At 38.0% G+C, this 15,622-nt stretch overlaps 1 protein-coding gene across 4 annotated transcripts in view; it reads left to right on the top strand.

The window, feature by feature from the left end:
* LOC311221349 (oncostatin-M-specific receptor subunit beta-like) overlaps positions 1-15,622 on the top strand; it is a 32,442-nt gene that overhangs the window by 4,923 nt on the left and 11,897 nt on the right. For all 4 annotated transcript variants that reach the window (XM_084305257.1, XM_084305258.1, XM_084305260.1 and 1 more), the window contains exons 2-7: positions 3,842-3,939; positions 8,029-8,189; positions 10,671-10,830; positions 12,524-12,811; positions 13,445-13,574; positions 14,853-15,019. In XM_084305257.1, the coding sequence (XP_084161383.1) occupies positions 3,867-3,939; positions 8,029-8,189; positions 10,671-10,830; positions 12,524-12,811; positions 13,445-13,574; positions 14,853-15,019 (979 nt within the window). In that variant the 5' untranslated portion in view covers positions 3,842-3,866. The remainder of the gene's footprint in view (positions 1-3,841; positions 3,940-8,028; positions 8,190-10,670; positions 10,831-12,523; positions 12,812-13,444; positions 13,575-14,852; positions 15,020-15,622) is intronic.

The raw sequence follows: 15,622 nt of genomic DNA on the forward strand, positions 1-15,622 counted from the left end.
CAGGATGAACTGGGCTGACAAAACTTAGGAAATTTAGCAGAGACAGGTGCAAACTCCTGCTGGCTGGATTTGGAGGGAGCAGGGCAGTCAGGGAGCTCAGAATAGTCACACAGCAAAAACGGACTTGCTGCATGTTAGTCAGCAGTGGGCTTCGGTGGCAAGGGTGGCTCACCATCTACTGGGCAAGAGCATAGTCAGCAGGTCAAGTAGAGTGGTTATTTCCTTTTATTTGGCACTTGTAGTGCCACATCTGTGTCCAGTTTGAGGCTCCTGATATGATTATGATCAACACACTGGACCGAGTCCAGCAGAGTGACCAGGAGGGCTTGGAGGCTGGAGCACACATAGGAGGAGTAGCTGCAGGACCTGAGTTTGCTTAGGCTTGAGAAGAAAAAGCTAAGGGCAGCTCTAACCGTTGTCCTCACTTAACTAATGGGAAATCATGGAGAAGAAAAAACTAAGCCTTTTGCAGAAAGACAAGAGGAATCAGTGCAAATTGTAGAAAGGAAATTTCAGTTTAAATATACAGGGAAAAAATATTCACATAGGTGCACTGGAACAAGTTGTCTAGGGGAGCTGTGTCATCTCCATCCTTGGAGTTCTTCAAAACTCAGTTGGATGAATGGCTCTGATTCTAGAGAAAAGCTGTTTCAAAAATATTTTGATGACAGAAGTAACTAGAAAGGAAAAAGTATTCAAACTGTGTGTCTGCTGTCCATATTCAAAATCTCTGGCATGAGAGCTTCTTGTTCTTAACCTGCGGTTCATGGAAGCAAATGTCACAGGCATTCCAGGCTGGAGTGTGGTGTCAGCACATGACTTCTCTTAAGCTTCAAAGAAAAGAGTCGATAGTGATTCATTCCCAGATGAAGAACTGTGGCATACGAGTGAAGAATTCCTCAAAGAATGTTGCTCCATAACTTTTCAGATCAGCAAGCAGACAACCAAGTTATTTGGCAAAATGATGGTTGTGACATTGCCACTTTTCTTGTGGCATTTGGAAGTAGCTCAATGGTTCTCAGAGGCAGCACTTTGCCTGTTTTAGGGTGATGAATTTAGATATCTGTAAGCATTCCCTGAGTACTTTACTCCACTTCCTTTGTTATTCAATTGCTTTCACTTTTGGCAAAGATGCAGTTAATCACAATATCATTGTGTTATTTTTTTTTTTCTTTGAATGACATTGATGATGTGTTTTCTGCAAATATTTTGATTCTCTTTTAATCTTTTTTAATTTAGACACATTTTAAATGGTTGCTTTATAACAGTATTTAATTATTGATATTACAGAGTAAGCGCTTGACATTTGTTGGTAGCAATTACTGTACATGATTAATTTGTTCAACATGAGCAGAAGTTTCTGCATCAAGATGACTTAGGTAAAAATATTACTCATATTTCTTTTATGAGTACAGTAAAGGACTGTTTCTCTCTTTTTTTTTTTTTTTTTTTAATAACCTTTTAATTATTTTATTATTTCAATACAAGTCATATTCTCTTTTGTTAGAGAATTTCAAAGCTTTTTCCATGGTAATTTGTTTAACAGCTACAATGTTGCACTTCATCATAGGTTACTTTACAGTGTTAAATGAGACCATTAACACAGGGAATAGTGAAAAGCATTGTAAAATTCCAAATAAGTTTATATTCCAATGGTCATTTATTATAATACACTTTCCTTTAGTAGAGTACAGTATTTGTAGTGTGCAGCAATAGAAATGAGATAGAATGTGTCATCAGTGAACCGGTAGCGTAAATGACCAGAGAGAGGTAGTTAAATTAGACAGATATTTCAGTACAGTAGCTGACAATGCCTCTGTACAGCAGGAAAGGACTTTTTTTTTTTTTTTTTTTTCCAAATAGGAAGTAGTTTAACAAGTACTCTGCTGCATTTTGACTTCCACAGTACTTTCCCATTGGATGTAGTTTTTAGGTGATACGTGACAAATAGGTCAAACAGATTTGTGTCCAAACCCAAAGATATTTACAAAATCAAAATGTCCTGTGGGACCACGTTTTCTTCACACTGATATAATTAGGTGAGGAGTTACTCTCCTAAACCTAACTGACTATGCTTGCTTGAAATTGGTCTTAGGGTACAGTCAACTCAATTGCCATTAAAGGTCATGTAGTTATTTATTATCATTATTATTATTTTTGTTTTCCTGAGAAAGGGTGTGCAAGATTTGGCTTTGTATTCATTTCCTATAATTCAAAATAAAAACAATGTACTGAAGAGTTTTCAGAATTTTTAGCACAATCTACTTTAGGAAATCTTTCTATGCCACTTAACCTGCCATTCTGCTGCATAGCAAAAAGCCAATCTGCAGTGGTTATTTCAATGAGATGTATCAAATGATTTTTCCTTTTAGATATTAAATTTGATCAGCTCATTAAAAAAAAAAAAATGTCTAAACTTTGAGAATTCACGAAGAAGCTGATTGCCTGTAGCTCTTGGAACACTCTTAGTTGCAATGTGAATTAAGTGTGAGTACTCAAAGCTATGTAGATTCTTATTCATGTTGTTTTTAGTGTTGTCCAAATACTCTTGAGGATATGGGCAAGAAAGACTGCATACATTAAGGAAGGCAACTCTCACTATTTATATACGGGGACATGTGAAACATCTGTACTTATGAGGAGAAAGTTGGGGCACACTCTAGCAAGGATACTTAAGGCTCCTGTACTCAACTCATCCACGTTTTCCCTTTGACCTTAAGAAGCTCTCAGGAAAAGGTTTGAATCTTTTACCTCAAGCCATCAGAGAAATTAAGGGCTTTCCAAAACCACAGTGAATATAAGGCAGGATCGTTAAAGTTTCTGCAGCTCTGAGGTAATAAATTGGAGGTTTTCTTCCAGGAAGAAGTTCTGGAGTAAATTCCTGGCACTTCTGAAATTAGCAAATATTCTGTCCTTGGCTTTTGTGGGGTCAGAAGGTTATTCTGGCTATCTTTCCTGCTAAGCAGTTTCTACTTCTGTTATGAAAGTTAACTCTCTGTATCAATATTCTGCACAGCTCCAGAAATGTAGTGTGGAAACCATAAGTTAGAGATAACTGTATCCAATAGTCCTGTTCCTGTTGTTTGTACTTCTGTACCCTCTGAGTGCTTTTAACCATACTGCTGCTGAACGTTTGCCTTTCCCTTCCACATGGTGCAATGTGCAGGCAGTGTTTATGTTTTATGAGGTCTGACATGGTCAGTCCCTCAGGACAACTCTGAACTGTGCAAGTCAGAGTTTCATCCTGTCATAGTGTGAAAGGTGCTAAGACTTCAACACACGTATTTCAACTCCAGCCTAGCTGTAGCCCTCCATATAGTGTCCTGCTTGCCGGCAAAGGGTGAGACCATGCTCGCCAAAGCATGGATTCATCATCGTCCAAGCTTCTTGGCAGGGCAGAAACTGGAAGACCTTTTGCACCTCTGATATTTCTTTTTTTCCTTTTTAGAGTGGATTTCTCATTTCTTGCACAAGAGGAAAGCCAAAAATACATCAGGACAAACTTTAGTTTTAACATTCCTTGGGAACATGTGGAGGAAAACCACATTTGTGTTTTATTTCTTTATACTGAATTGAACTTTTTAAGCATGATGTATTTTTCACCACACTGTAACCAGGTCCTAAAAAATAAGAGTTTTTTGTTTGTTTGTTTGTTTTTATTCCTTATCTTTCTTTGTCCATTCTTCCTGAATGTCTCACAAACAGCCTGGAGTGTTGTGTGGTTGGGTTTTTATTTATTTATTTACTTATTCTTACATGCAGCAATAGTATCTGAACAGTTGTCTAGCATATATTTTTCCTAAAAGAAACACATAAATAGAAATATCTTCTTTCCTGTTAGGTCGTGTGCAGGAAAAGGCAGATGAATGATGAATCACTTCATGATTCTGGCAGTACTGCTCCCCCTAAGGACTTGCCACACTGCATACTCACAGCAAGGTAAATGCCTCTTTCATTTGGAAGCTACTTTGAACAACTGGAGCTTTGGACTTGCTCATTTGTAACTCTCCTATGATTAAGCAACATGTTACATGACTAATCAAATCATTCATTTTGTTACAGAGATGAAGCAACTTTAAAAACTACCTGTTGTAACTCCATGCAAAATTTCCCATTGAATCAATTACTTGCAATGCCACAAAGCCAGATTGTATTTATATATCTGTTCCCACTCTTTCATATGATTTTAATCTGTGCTTAGTCATCTTTAAATAATTATTCTTTGACAGCTTTTATGCTTTCCTACATCTTCCCTTCACTTTCACTTTCCCATCTTTCTCATCTGTGAAAACATTAGGCCTTACATGGGCTCTTTCCTAGTCGTACCTATAAAACTCAGGACCACGTTTTATTTCATACACTTCACATCTGCATGTAATATGGAGAAAAAAATACTCATTTATTCCTATTCTGAAAGAACAAAGATGAATGTATGAATGTAAGGAATTTTCCAGAAGGTTGTGTATTTTAAGGTAAAACTGTTGCTTCTATGCTTGCTACTGGCAGTACTATTGGACATTTTCCATTTAAAGGAAAAAAATAATGAATATTTTTATTGGATTTCTATGACCACAATTAAGAGGCAGAACTTAATGAACCAGTCCTCACAATAGAAATCATACTGTCTTAACTGAGTTAAGAGATAGAGTTTTTTGATTTTTATTATTATTATTATTTTGTATGATTGTACTTGGTATCATACAGAAGACGTGACATATGTATTTCAGACTTTTTTCCCTTCTCCTCTCTCCATTGTTGAAATATGTATGTTCACACTGCATTCCAGCAAGGTGCCAGTTACTTAGTTACCAATACCCCTAGGGTGGTAAACCATTGCAATGCAGACAAGTCCAAACAGTTACTGCGTTACAATAACTAAGTCACTTGTTTTCACATGCTGTTTTTCAGGAGTAAAATTAGTCTCTGCTGTTAATCATAAAGCTATTCATGTAGTCTGAGTTAGCTTTCAGTTAAAACAAGTCATAAAATGCCTTGATTATATAAATTTCCTAGGCGGAGAAGGTTACAACTGTGAATACTGCAAACATTTCTACATGCACAAATTATACTGCAGAAGTCTTTATTTCCCAAATTGTAAATCAGTGGTGTTCAAGATCTTGGACTCTAGAAAAATTCATGGCTATATTGTTTGTGCTTTTTATTGGTACTGTGTGTGAGCCCTGACTGGTGACCATCTTAAGTTCTGTGAGGTCATCCAAATAAAAGGAGATAATGGAGGGACACTTGTGCAGATGGAGAGAAGAAAACAGAAACCAATGAGAGCTTTGTTTTGGGCAAAGTAATTAAACATGGCAGGTAGGTCTCCATGGTGTGAAGCAGGATGAGATTTTTAGCTTGAACAGAAAGACACAGATGGAGAGAAGAGAGGGAAGCACATCATCAGTGTAATAAGCACAGTAGTGGCACTTACACCCAGAGTTACCCAAAGGAGAGGAAACTCAGTAGATAAGCAAGTCTTTCTTTTAATGGTGCACCCTGAAGGGGCAAGTAAAGGTGTGAGGGAACTACATCGTATTTAGTACTTGTGGAGTCTTTTACAAAGAACCCGTAGTTTCAATAGCTAATTTTTGATCTGGTATACAGTAACTTTCTTCTGTCTGACTTCAAGGCATCTTACATTTGTTAAGAGATGAACTCTGGTATCTTAAGTCATTATGTTCTTTAATATGACCTCTGGAGGTCATGTTGTCCAACCTCCTGCTCAGTCTGGTCACCTAAAGCAGACCACATCCTTGTAGCTTTTGAATGTCTCCAAGGACTTTCAGCTTCTCTGGCATTCCTGTTCCCATGCTCTGTCTCCCTCACAGTAAGGAATTGTTTCTTTATGTTGAGGAGGAACCTCCCGTGTTCCAATTTGTGCCCACTGCCTCTTGTCATGTCACTGAGCACTGCTGAAAAGAGCCTGGCTCCATCTTCTGTACACTCTCCCTTCAGTTACTTGCATACATTGATAAGCTCATTGCTGAGCCTCCCTTTCTCCAGATGTCCAAGCACTCCGAGAATTTCTTCATATGACAGATGTTCCAGTCCCATAATCATCTTAGGGGCCCTTGGCTGGACTCTCTCTTGGACCTCCACTAAGTGTACATCTGCTAAAGGAGGAGTGCTCAGCTATTTTATTGTGACAAGACAGAGGCTTGGTTTCTTCCCTAGAGTAAGGAAAGACCATCTTGTTCTGGCTCAGGTGAATTGTCATGAAAGAGCTGTGGTGGAGACATGGGCAGATTATACAAATCTGTTAGGTTTCAATTGCATAGCAATTGCACACAGCAATACACACCAGTTTGAGTTCTGTGGAAGGAAGAGTTTAAAGCTGTCATAGAAGAACCCAGATTTACTTTTGTTTGAGGCAACCATAACAACTTTGTCAAACTTGGGATTTATAAATCTTTAACTGAAAAAAAAAAGCTATCAGATATCAGTATGTTTTTCTTTTTCACAAGCCTGTTGAATCAGTAGCATGCTTGACGTATGATCAAACCATGGTCAGGTCTTAAAAATTACTTAGAACTTATGTGAACTGTTGTCCAGACAATTTCATCATGTATTTTGGCAAGCCCATTTACATACACAAAATAAAATCCCCTCAGAGCCTTGGTATATGTTGCTTCAGGTAACAGGGTGGTGAAGTTACAGGTAAGGCTGACCGAAAAGTAAGGCTGTGCCTTCCCAAAAGAACATAAGATACTATGATTTCACAGTTAAGTTTATGGCTCACTTCATTGCTTTGGTTCCCTGCTTGGCTCCCTGCCTGGTCAGTACTTGTCAGTGAAGCTAGCAAAATTTCTGTTTTCTGGTAAGACCTAGATTTGCTGCTCCTTCATCATTTAGGCAAGTGAAAATTATTCCAAGGCCCTCAACTTTGTTTACTCCATTCCAGACATCAGCTCATTATTACAGGTGCTGAGTTTCCTCATGTAGTGTAAAACTGATGGCCATTTTTTAATTTATTTACTATTTGCCATTCAAAAGCAACTGCCAAGCAGCAGATAGTTTTTTAAGCACCGTGCCATAACCATGGCTAAACTAGAAATTTTACTTTTGCATGTGAAACATTTTAGCAGTCGCCTTGCAGGAGACATTAATGCTGTCAAATCCTGCTGTCACATAATCACATATGTTTGTCTTTTTGCAGTAACTATATACTAAAGCTGCAGTGAGAATTGACAGAGGAGGAAAATGCATGTGCATTGGTGGATGCGTGCATACTGTCTTGAAAACTTTTTAGGATACAATAGACATGATTCTGAGACCTAGTGGTTGAACAATGAAACCTTGATTTCTCACTGATATTTCACTTCTTCCAAGAAGTGTTTTTGTTTTTGTATTCGTATTTGTTTTCATTTTTCTAATTTTTGTGTAGTGGTGACAAAACAGATACCTGAAAAAAACAACCACTCATAAGTTTGAGGAGCCTTTCCTCTTCTGATAGGTAAAAGGAGTATAGTCTGACTTCTAACCTGTAGTTTACCTTGGGAATTAAACCCAGGCCCACAAAGTCCATTTGCATTAACTAGTTCAACATTCATTACATCACAGAGTAAAAATGAGTCTGGATTTTCTTCTCTAACGTTTAGAGGCTTGCTGTGTGTTGGAATTTCCCAGGATTTAGTCCCTGTTAGTGTACCGTGTTGTTGTTCTTCATTAGATTGTAAAGAGAAAGATTGATATTCTGATAAAGTAGCTAATAAATTGAGGGCATAATGAAAGTAAAGAGCACACCCAAAACAATGATGGGGAGCTATTGAGTAGATTCAGGAGCCTTGTTTTAGCCTTCTGATGCCTTAAGATGAAAGATTATAACTGATTTTGATATTAAGAGCATGGGCCTTGATCCTCCTGTGTTCCAGTTTGTGCCCATTGCCCTCCATTGCGTTCCTTTGCCTTTCCTAATGACTCCCAAAAAAAGGTAGTGTGGAAATTTTTAGTCTTTTGCAGCTTACCAACATTTGAAGGACTAAGGCATACATAAACATTAATATTTTTGTGTCCTTTTTGTGCTCCTAGGATCCCTTATGTTTCCTGTAACATACTTTAATGTTTCCAAGGATTTGGCTCTTCAGCGTCTGCTTGTGGAATGGGATGTTGACAAGACAGCGCATGATGCTGAACTAGCAATGTCTTTTGAAATACAAGTCCGTCAAGCAGATGAAGCTACAGTGTGGACAGTAAGTGTTTTATTTATTTATTTATTTATTTATTTATTCAAGATATATTAGATATTTGCATTACAAAAGAAACTAAAGGAAAATCATATGCTCAGGTGCATATACAGATCTCTCTGCCTCAGATTTATGACTTACTGCACAGTACCTCCAAAACTGTACTAGAAGTACCTCCATATTTCACTAGGTGACAGACTTGGTTTAATGTTATGTCCAGTTTTTGTGAAAACAAAATATTGTCTCAATTGAAGAGGTAATTTCCAACTGAGCAGAATATAGCTATGCCTTGTGTATCTTTATTTAGAGGCTGTGGAGGGCAGACTTAGGAGATCTAAATCCCTTCCAAGGTGCAGGTCCCCTAAGCAGCCTCCCAGAAAAAATCTTTCTTTCCTCCTGAAGGCAGGCATTTTTGTAGCATGATTACTAAATGTCACTGGGGACAAATTCAGAATGAGTCATGTGTTGGTGCAACTCCTCTCACCCTACAAACCAAACAGCATAGTCTCAGTGTGATCGAGGCCTTTTAAGACCTTGGCCTAGTACTTGGCCCCGTCAGCAATTACCTTATATCAAACTCTTCTGTTTAGGGAAGAAGGTAGTTATGTCTCTTTTGTGAAATCCCTGTCCTGGTAACTTTCTTTAACACCTGAAACTCTCAACTTTTCTGAAGAAATAAAGATACCATCACCCAGATCGTTATGGCTTAGGCCTGCTCTGGATTTTTTTTTTTTTTTTTGAAGTCTGTGACTTCATGTGAGAATTTTTGTCTCCCAAGAGAATTTCCTCTCCTTGGAGCTGGCAGAATCTTTTGGGAACTAAGTGCATGTCTTAGGGATGTTACAGCTTTTTATGAGTCATCTGCTGATTGAACTATGGAATGAGATTAAATATACATGTTAAAACTTAGTAAAAACAGAAAACAGCTCCAACTCTTTCGGAACTGTTATTTTTGAGAAATTATATGAATTAGAGAAGGGCTTTTTACACTGTCCATATTATTATTATTATTATTATTATTTTTTTTTTTTTTTTTTTGAGTATCCTTCCAGCAAACTCTTGTTAACTTGTTAAAGGAAAGTTTTTTGAATTCAAGGACAGAATTTGTAATGTTATTCATAATAAAGATGACTTGGTAAATAAACAGGATATTTTGAATGTCAGTGCAACACAGGAATGTATTTGCTTCTGTGTTTTTCTGAAGTCTGTGTACCAATAAAGAAACCCTGACAGTCTGCTCATACCAAAGTGAGTACAGTCTGTCTGACTTTCACAGTTAGCCTGTACAACTGTCAACATGCTTCAACTGAAAAATTAAATTGTGAAGTGATTAGAGAGTTCTTCTCAAAGTGGCACTGTTATGAAAGTGCAGGTGTTGCTGATGGAAAGCAGTGATGGGGAGTAGTTGCCTAGCTGTCAGGGTGAGTCAGGGCTCTGGTAGAGTTCACTGGAGCAGCACAGATCTATGTGATCAGAATTTTGTGTAGTTGCTCTAAGAAGTACTGAAATGTATGTTCTGTTCTGAAATGTATTTATGATTACAGGTGACTAATACAATTTTTGAGACTTTTTTCCTGCCTCTTATGGGCTGTTATGCCAGCAAAGATTCATACTCGGGCTACCTTTTCATCTGTCTGTGTTACTACCTTGTGCCCTGGTTAGTTTGAATTGCAGTGCTCTGTGTTAGTGCAGCCCACTAATACACGGGTAGGACTTAGTAGGTACGTGCTGAGAGAAATCTGTAGGATATTTTCACTTAAGAGCACAGCAGGCTTTTTTTTTTTCTCTTTGCCTGCATTTATATGGTTCAATATAAAAATGTTTGACATGTTAGAGAGTGTTTTGCTCTGATGATTTTTGAACTCCGTTTTACATATTAGGCCATCCTTCTTCTATTACCTTTGTGGAGCTCTTTACACTTTTGGATGTGTTCTTTCATGTTTCTCACGTATGTTTATTACAGCAAACATTTGGGGGGAATCAGGTAGGTATTTTCCTACTCTTCCTGGCACTGATGGTCCTCAGACACTGTGAGACGTTGTGCCTCAGAACTACAATTAGATTAATATCTGCATAATTCCTTACTGACCAGTACAGATGCTTGCTGTAATCCAGAGCATTGGACAAAGTGCACCTGCAGGCAGCAGCATGTGTGCAGAGTGATGTGATAGCAGGCACATAGAACCCAATGAAAGTCCCTGGAAGTGAATCCATTTCTTGAGAAATGGGGCTTGCCACACCACACAATTATGTCATTAGAACCTAGTAGCCTTGCCAATGTCTCCATCACTCCACCACTGCTAGTGCAGATTTGTAATCCACCACTTAGAGTGAGATCACAAGTATCAGGTGGGATTTCAGAGACTTATTTTTCAAAACCATTTTCCTCATTTAAACCTTTTCTCTCTCTCACTCCTGAGCATACTTCCAAAATATCTACATACTGCTGTATTTTCAATAATTTGCCTTATTGGCTTCTCTTTATAGGATTTTCATAATGTGACGCTTAATAAATCAGGAAAGCCTCTTCATTGGATATGGGATTCAGATTTACCTTTGGAGTGTATGTCACACTCAGTGAGAATCAGAAGTAAAGCAGAAGCATCAAAAATCTGGAGTCAGTGGAGTCCGTGGGAGACTGTCCTGGGTGAGCAAAACAAGACCTTGCAACATTGGCTTTATTTTTTCCAGTACAAAGCTAGATTTTAACTTGCGGATGACTTTAATGATAAAGTCCAACTCAGGAGAGACAACTTCAAATAAAGAATGCATTGGAACTCTTTTATATCTAAGCACTAACCAACTCTATTTAGCTGGAAATAGTATTAGTGTTTCAGCCCTTGTTCTAATTTGCAGACTGCCTTCCTAAGTTAGTAGACCAAAAGTTTTAGGGCTTCTCTTGTTCACACATTAAAACAATACAGTACATTGAGCAGTATGAGAACTTGCATTTAAGAGGAATCTGTCCTCCTTTCTTGATGCATGCTCTTGCATAAGTCAGGGGCCTTGGCTCTATTGTAGTCTTTCACCAGATGAGACGCAGGTCTGGTGGAGAGGAGAGGAGAAAGTGCATAGCTGTGGCTACTTCATCAGATTCATCAGCATTTCCTTTCTCTTGGAATCATAGCTTTGATTAGTATTAAGGATGTAGAGAGAGAGGAGCAAGTCAGCTCCTTATGTCACTTGAAATGAGTTGTGAATTATATGAGAGTAAACAGGAAGCGAACCAATAATATAATTAAATGATGCTGAAAAAAAAAACAAAAACAAAAAACAAAAAAAACTAACACACACTTTTTTTTTTCAGATTATAACCTGTTTTATTAAAGCAGTTTTATATCTATAGAATTTGAGTTAAAATTTGTAACTGTTTTAGAAAAAAAGATAAGTGATTTTGTAAAGAAACTTTCTTCTTGTTTGCGTCAGTAAGGGATTTTACTTATGGGAGAAGTTACTACTAGTAGAAGCAACTCAGGTCTGTATGCTTGGACTGTGGCCAACTAATTGCCCATCTCCTTCACATTATTTAATGGGAGATAAGACCCATACTTTCTTACTAACCACAGTCTTGGAAACTTAATTTTTTTAATTGAAATTGGATAGGAATCAAAAAGACTATTTCCTTGTCACAAGCAGATCCTGCATTAGAGACATGTTTAGAGGTTTCTGAAAGGTGACTAGATTTCTTCAGATTTTAGATCGGATCCTTGAGAGCAGATTTATCTGCAACCTATGCAACAGTGTGTGAGTCACTTAAATATTACTAAATTTTGCACCCAGCAGGGAGTCCAACATTGAAAGTCATAGAAATATCATTCTAATCTGAGTATTCCCTTATCAGTCTGATTTGTTCAATGTTGGTTTAGCCTAGCTTAGTTCTCCATGAGGTTCAGAACGTGTTTGCTTTTTTTTTTTTTTTTTTTTTTCTCCTTTTTTTCCTAGTCCTCTGCTCAAAATCTGTGAAAGCAGGCATTTTGGCTGTAAGCATCATCCTGTTCATAGGTGCAGGAGTAGTGCTGATCTGTAAAGACAGTTCTTGAATAAACCATTTGTTTTCCTCACGTGAAAGGCTGTGAGATGGATTAAAGCCTCCCTTAGGTTGTTTGTTGTACTACATTATATGTGGATGGGCGTTAACAGAAATCTACATGTCTAATTGATCTCTGTATAGGAAAGAACATGAAATAAAACAACAAGAATGGTAATATAACAGCAGATTCTCATGTAAATGCTCAGTTATGTGTTCTGGTTGAAGGCTGCTTCTGTAAGCAAATTTTGAAATGGTTTATTTCGTTAATTTACATTATTAACAATATTAACATTATTATGTTAATTTACAGGCCTGGATGCTTCAGATAATTATGGACCAAAAATCTTTCCAGAAGAAAAAGTTATAGAGGAAGGCCTTGGCATCACTCTTTGTTGCATTGGAAGGAAAGGCCAAATCATAAAGGAATTCTTTCTTTTGGATTCAGATGTTCATTATTTCAATGAAACAAACAGACAAATTGGACTTCTCACTGTGAAAAATGTGACACTTCGAGGAGCGTCTCGACATGTCAGTGTCTACTGTAAAGAGCCTTGCAGTGAAGAACCTTGCTATGCTCATGCACTTTTCTTTGTGGGTAGTAAGTGAAGGCTTTATTACAATTCTGTTTTCCTGTTGCTATAAAGTCAAGAATGGCTGTAAGGGCTATGAGGAGAGAAACAAAAATAGCTTTCTGTAATTTGGCATTGTCCTGTTAGGGCTAGCTGAACTGTGTTTAGTCTCTGATGTAAGGTATGCACACTTGCATGTAGAAGGCATTACAGAACAGAAACCTTTGTTTTAAACATTTTTCATTTCATCACATCAATCAATCCCAATACAGGTCAATAATTTTTAAATACACTTACCCATTTTGATTTCAGCTTCATTGCCTGTGTGCATGTGGTAGAATTTCAGCACAGTCCCCCTTTCCAAGGCTGGTAGTAAGTTTTACAGATAAAAACCAATACAGATTAAATTAATTAAACTATTAGTATAACAAAAAATAATAATATAGATAAGTGTTTGGATTGCAGTTAATTTATGGTGTAGTACTGATTTTTGCTTCAGAGTGGTCATTGAATAAGTATAATTGGATATAATTACAACATCTGTAGTAAGCTAGGCTTTGTACACATCCATTTTTTCTAGTCTGCTAATGTACAGAGAACATTGAAGGCTTTTGCTTTGACTGCCATGCTGTTGGCTTTTTATCGTTATTCCCTCTGACAAGGGCCACCTGATACACCTGGTGATTTTTCCTGCCAAACTCGAAACATGACAACAGTGACATGTACTTGGAACCAAGGAAGAGACACCTACCTTTATGGACGTCATTCATCAAAACACACCTTGTTTGATGAGTAAGTCTCCTCACTGTTACATTAACTCTAGCCTGTGTTGTACAAAACAGTCAGGTTATTTCTGCCCTTTAAGATCTGTGGAAATGTTTTTATCCATGTTGCAATTAGCTGCTTGCCCCTTTCCAAGTCACTGATCAGCTTATTTAACAAAGCTTGAGTAGTGCAGAATTAGACTAGCTATAACAAAATTGCTGCTCTGTTAGACCGGCTTCTGCTTGATAAAGCCTGCTGCAGCAGTTCTTTTGGGTTAACTTGTTCAGATAGCTTTAAGCTGTGTGAAGATACGCTGCAAGCTGTATATGCCCAGCTTAAGTATAGTGACACAGAATAAATAGCTAACAGGTAATGAGCTGGTATGCTGAGTATTAGTGTATTCACAGTCTGCTGACATTAACGCTTACTGAAATTGATGGTTCCCTGCTAGCCCCCAGTTATCCTGATTAGCCTCACTAGTCCTTTCTTTATGATTTTATAACTTCCCATGTTTCTTGAATTCCTGAGCTGTCTCAACAATCCCACTTCTGTCTATAATTTTAACTTCTTTCTTCTTTTTAACTTTTTTTTTTTTTTTCATATTTTTTTTAAATCTCTCTGTAACTTTCTTACAGCTCTTTCTTAACAGTCTGGTTCAAAGTCGGTGGCATATCAGGCATTGGCTCCTTGCCACAGAGGCATCTAAACCCATAGGAGAGGAGGCAAGGCAAAGCTTTACAGAAGGGGCTGCAGAGAAAAAAGATTAAAGGGAACACATAAAACAGTACAGAAGACTCATATCATCACCACAAGCTTTCAACAAAAGATCTCAGAAGAAGGCATATTATCATTGCATAGTACCTTCACGGTCTCTGCATCATTCACTTCTGTGAGGATACAATGATGATTTAAAAATGGAAGGTTAGAAGATGCATTGAAATTACTATTTCACTTAAAAGCATGACTGTGGACATGTGAAGGCTTTAATCCTTGGTAAACCAAGTCCTTAATTTAGAAAGCTGCAACCCCATGATGAAATACCTAAAAGCAATTTAGCTGTAACTTAAGAAGGTAAACTTATTTAAAGGAAGCTTTCTTCTAATTGTAAGGATACCTATATTCATCTTAGTCTGGGCTAGGGGAAGGAACTGGGTAGCTTCCCATAGGCACATACAGCCTTGTTTTCTGAGATGCTATATTTCAGTTGGGCATCAATGATTTTGACATCTATCTTGATTGTACATTATGGAAAAATGTCTCTCTCTCTCTCCCCCTCCCCATTTTCCTCCCACCCTTCTTTGACAGGTTTTCCCAAAACTTGGTTCCATGCACAGTAAGTTGTTCTGAGCAGTCCTCGCAGTGCTCGTGTTCTTGGGATATAGGCCAACAGAGGATTTATAATATCACACTGACTGTTGAAAATGCACTGGGAAGGAAAACTGCCATGGAAGCTTTTGATGTAACTCACAGAAGTAAGGCCATTTCTATTTCTTTGTTGAAGGTCTTTGTTGAAGGCCTTGTCCTCCTTCTGATCTTAGTATTTGGATGCCAGTTTGAAGTAGAAGTCTGTTTTCTCAGGTTTTATTAGTTTTCTCTCGGTGCTGTAGTTTTCTGCTGTCTGTTCAGTTGCAGGTTATTCTCTGAGCAGTAACTACAGCTGTGCTTCCTTGTCCTGTACAACAGTGTGCCCCAGCTCCCTTAAGTTCTTGTCTATTCCTATACCCCAAAACACCTGGGTATTTCCTGCGTCTCCAATAGTTTTTTCTGTTGTCTTCAGTCCTCTTTGTGTCCTTTGGCCCCAGCACATCCATCCCAGTGCTGCCATGACCCTTCAGCCTCCTTGTCTGTTTGAAGAAGCCGGGGGCAATGTACTCTGCCTGGTTCAGAAGCAGACAGCCTGATGGGCCAGGAGGCTGCTGCTGTATCTGATGCATTCCAGCAGTGCTCCCCTCCTCAGAGCTACTGATTGCAGTTTTGCAAGGCACATTTTTTCTCATGACTTCTAGGAAACTATGTTAAATGTCCCCATCTGCTGTCTCTCAGACACGCAAGTTGATTATTTGATTTTTTGAGGA

Source organism: Netta rufina (assembly GCF_964035555.1).
Source record: "Netta rufina genome assembly, chromosome: Z".
Classification (NCBI taxonomy): domain Eukaryota; kingdom Metazoa; phylum Chordata; class Aves; order Anseriformes; family Anatidae; genus Netta; species Netta rufina.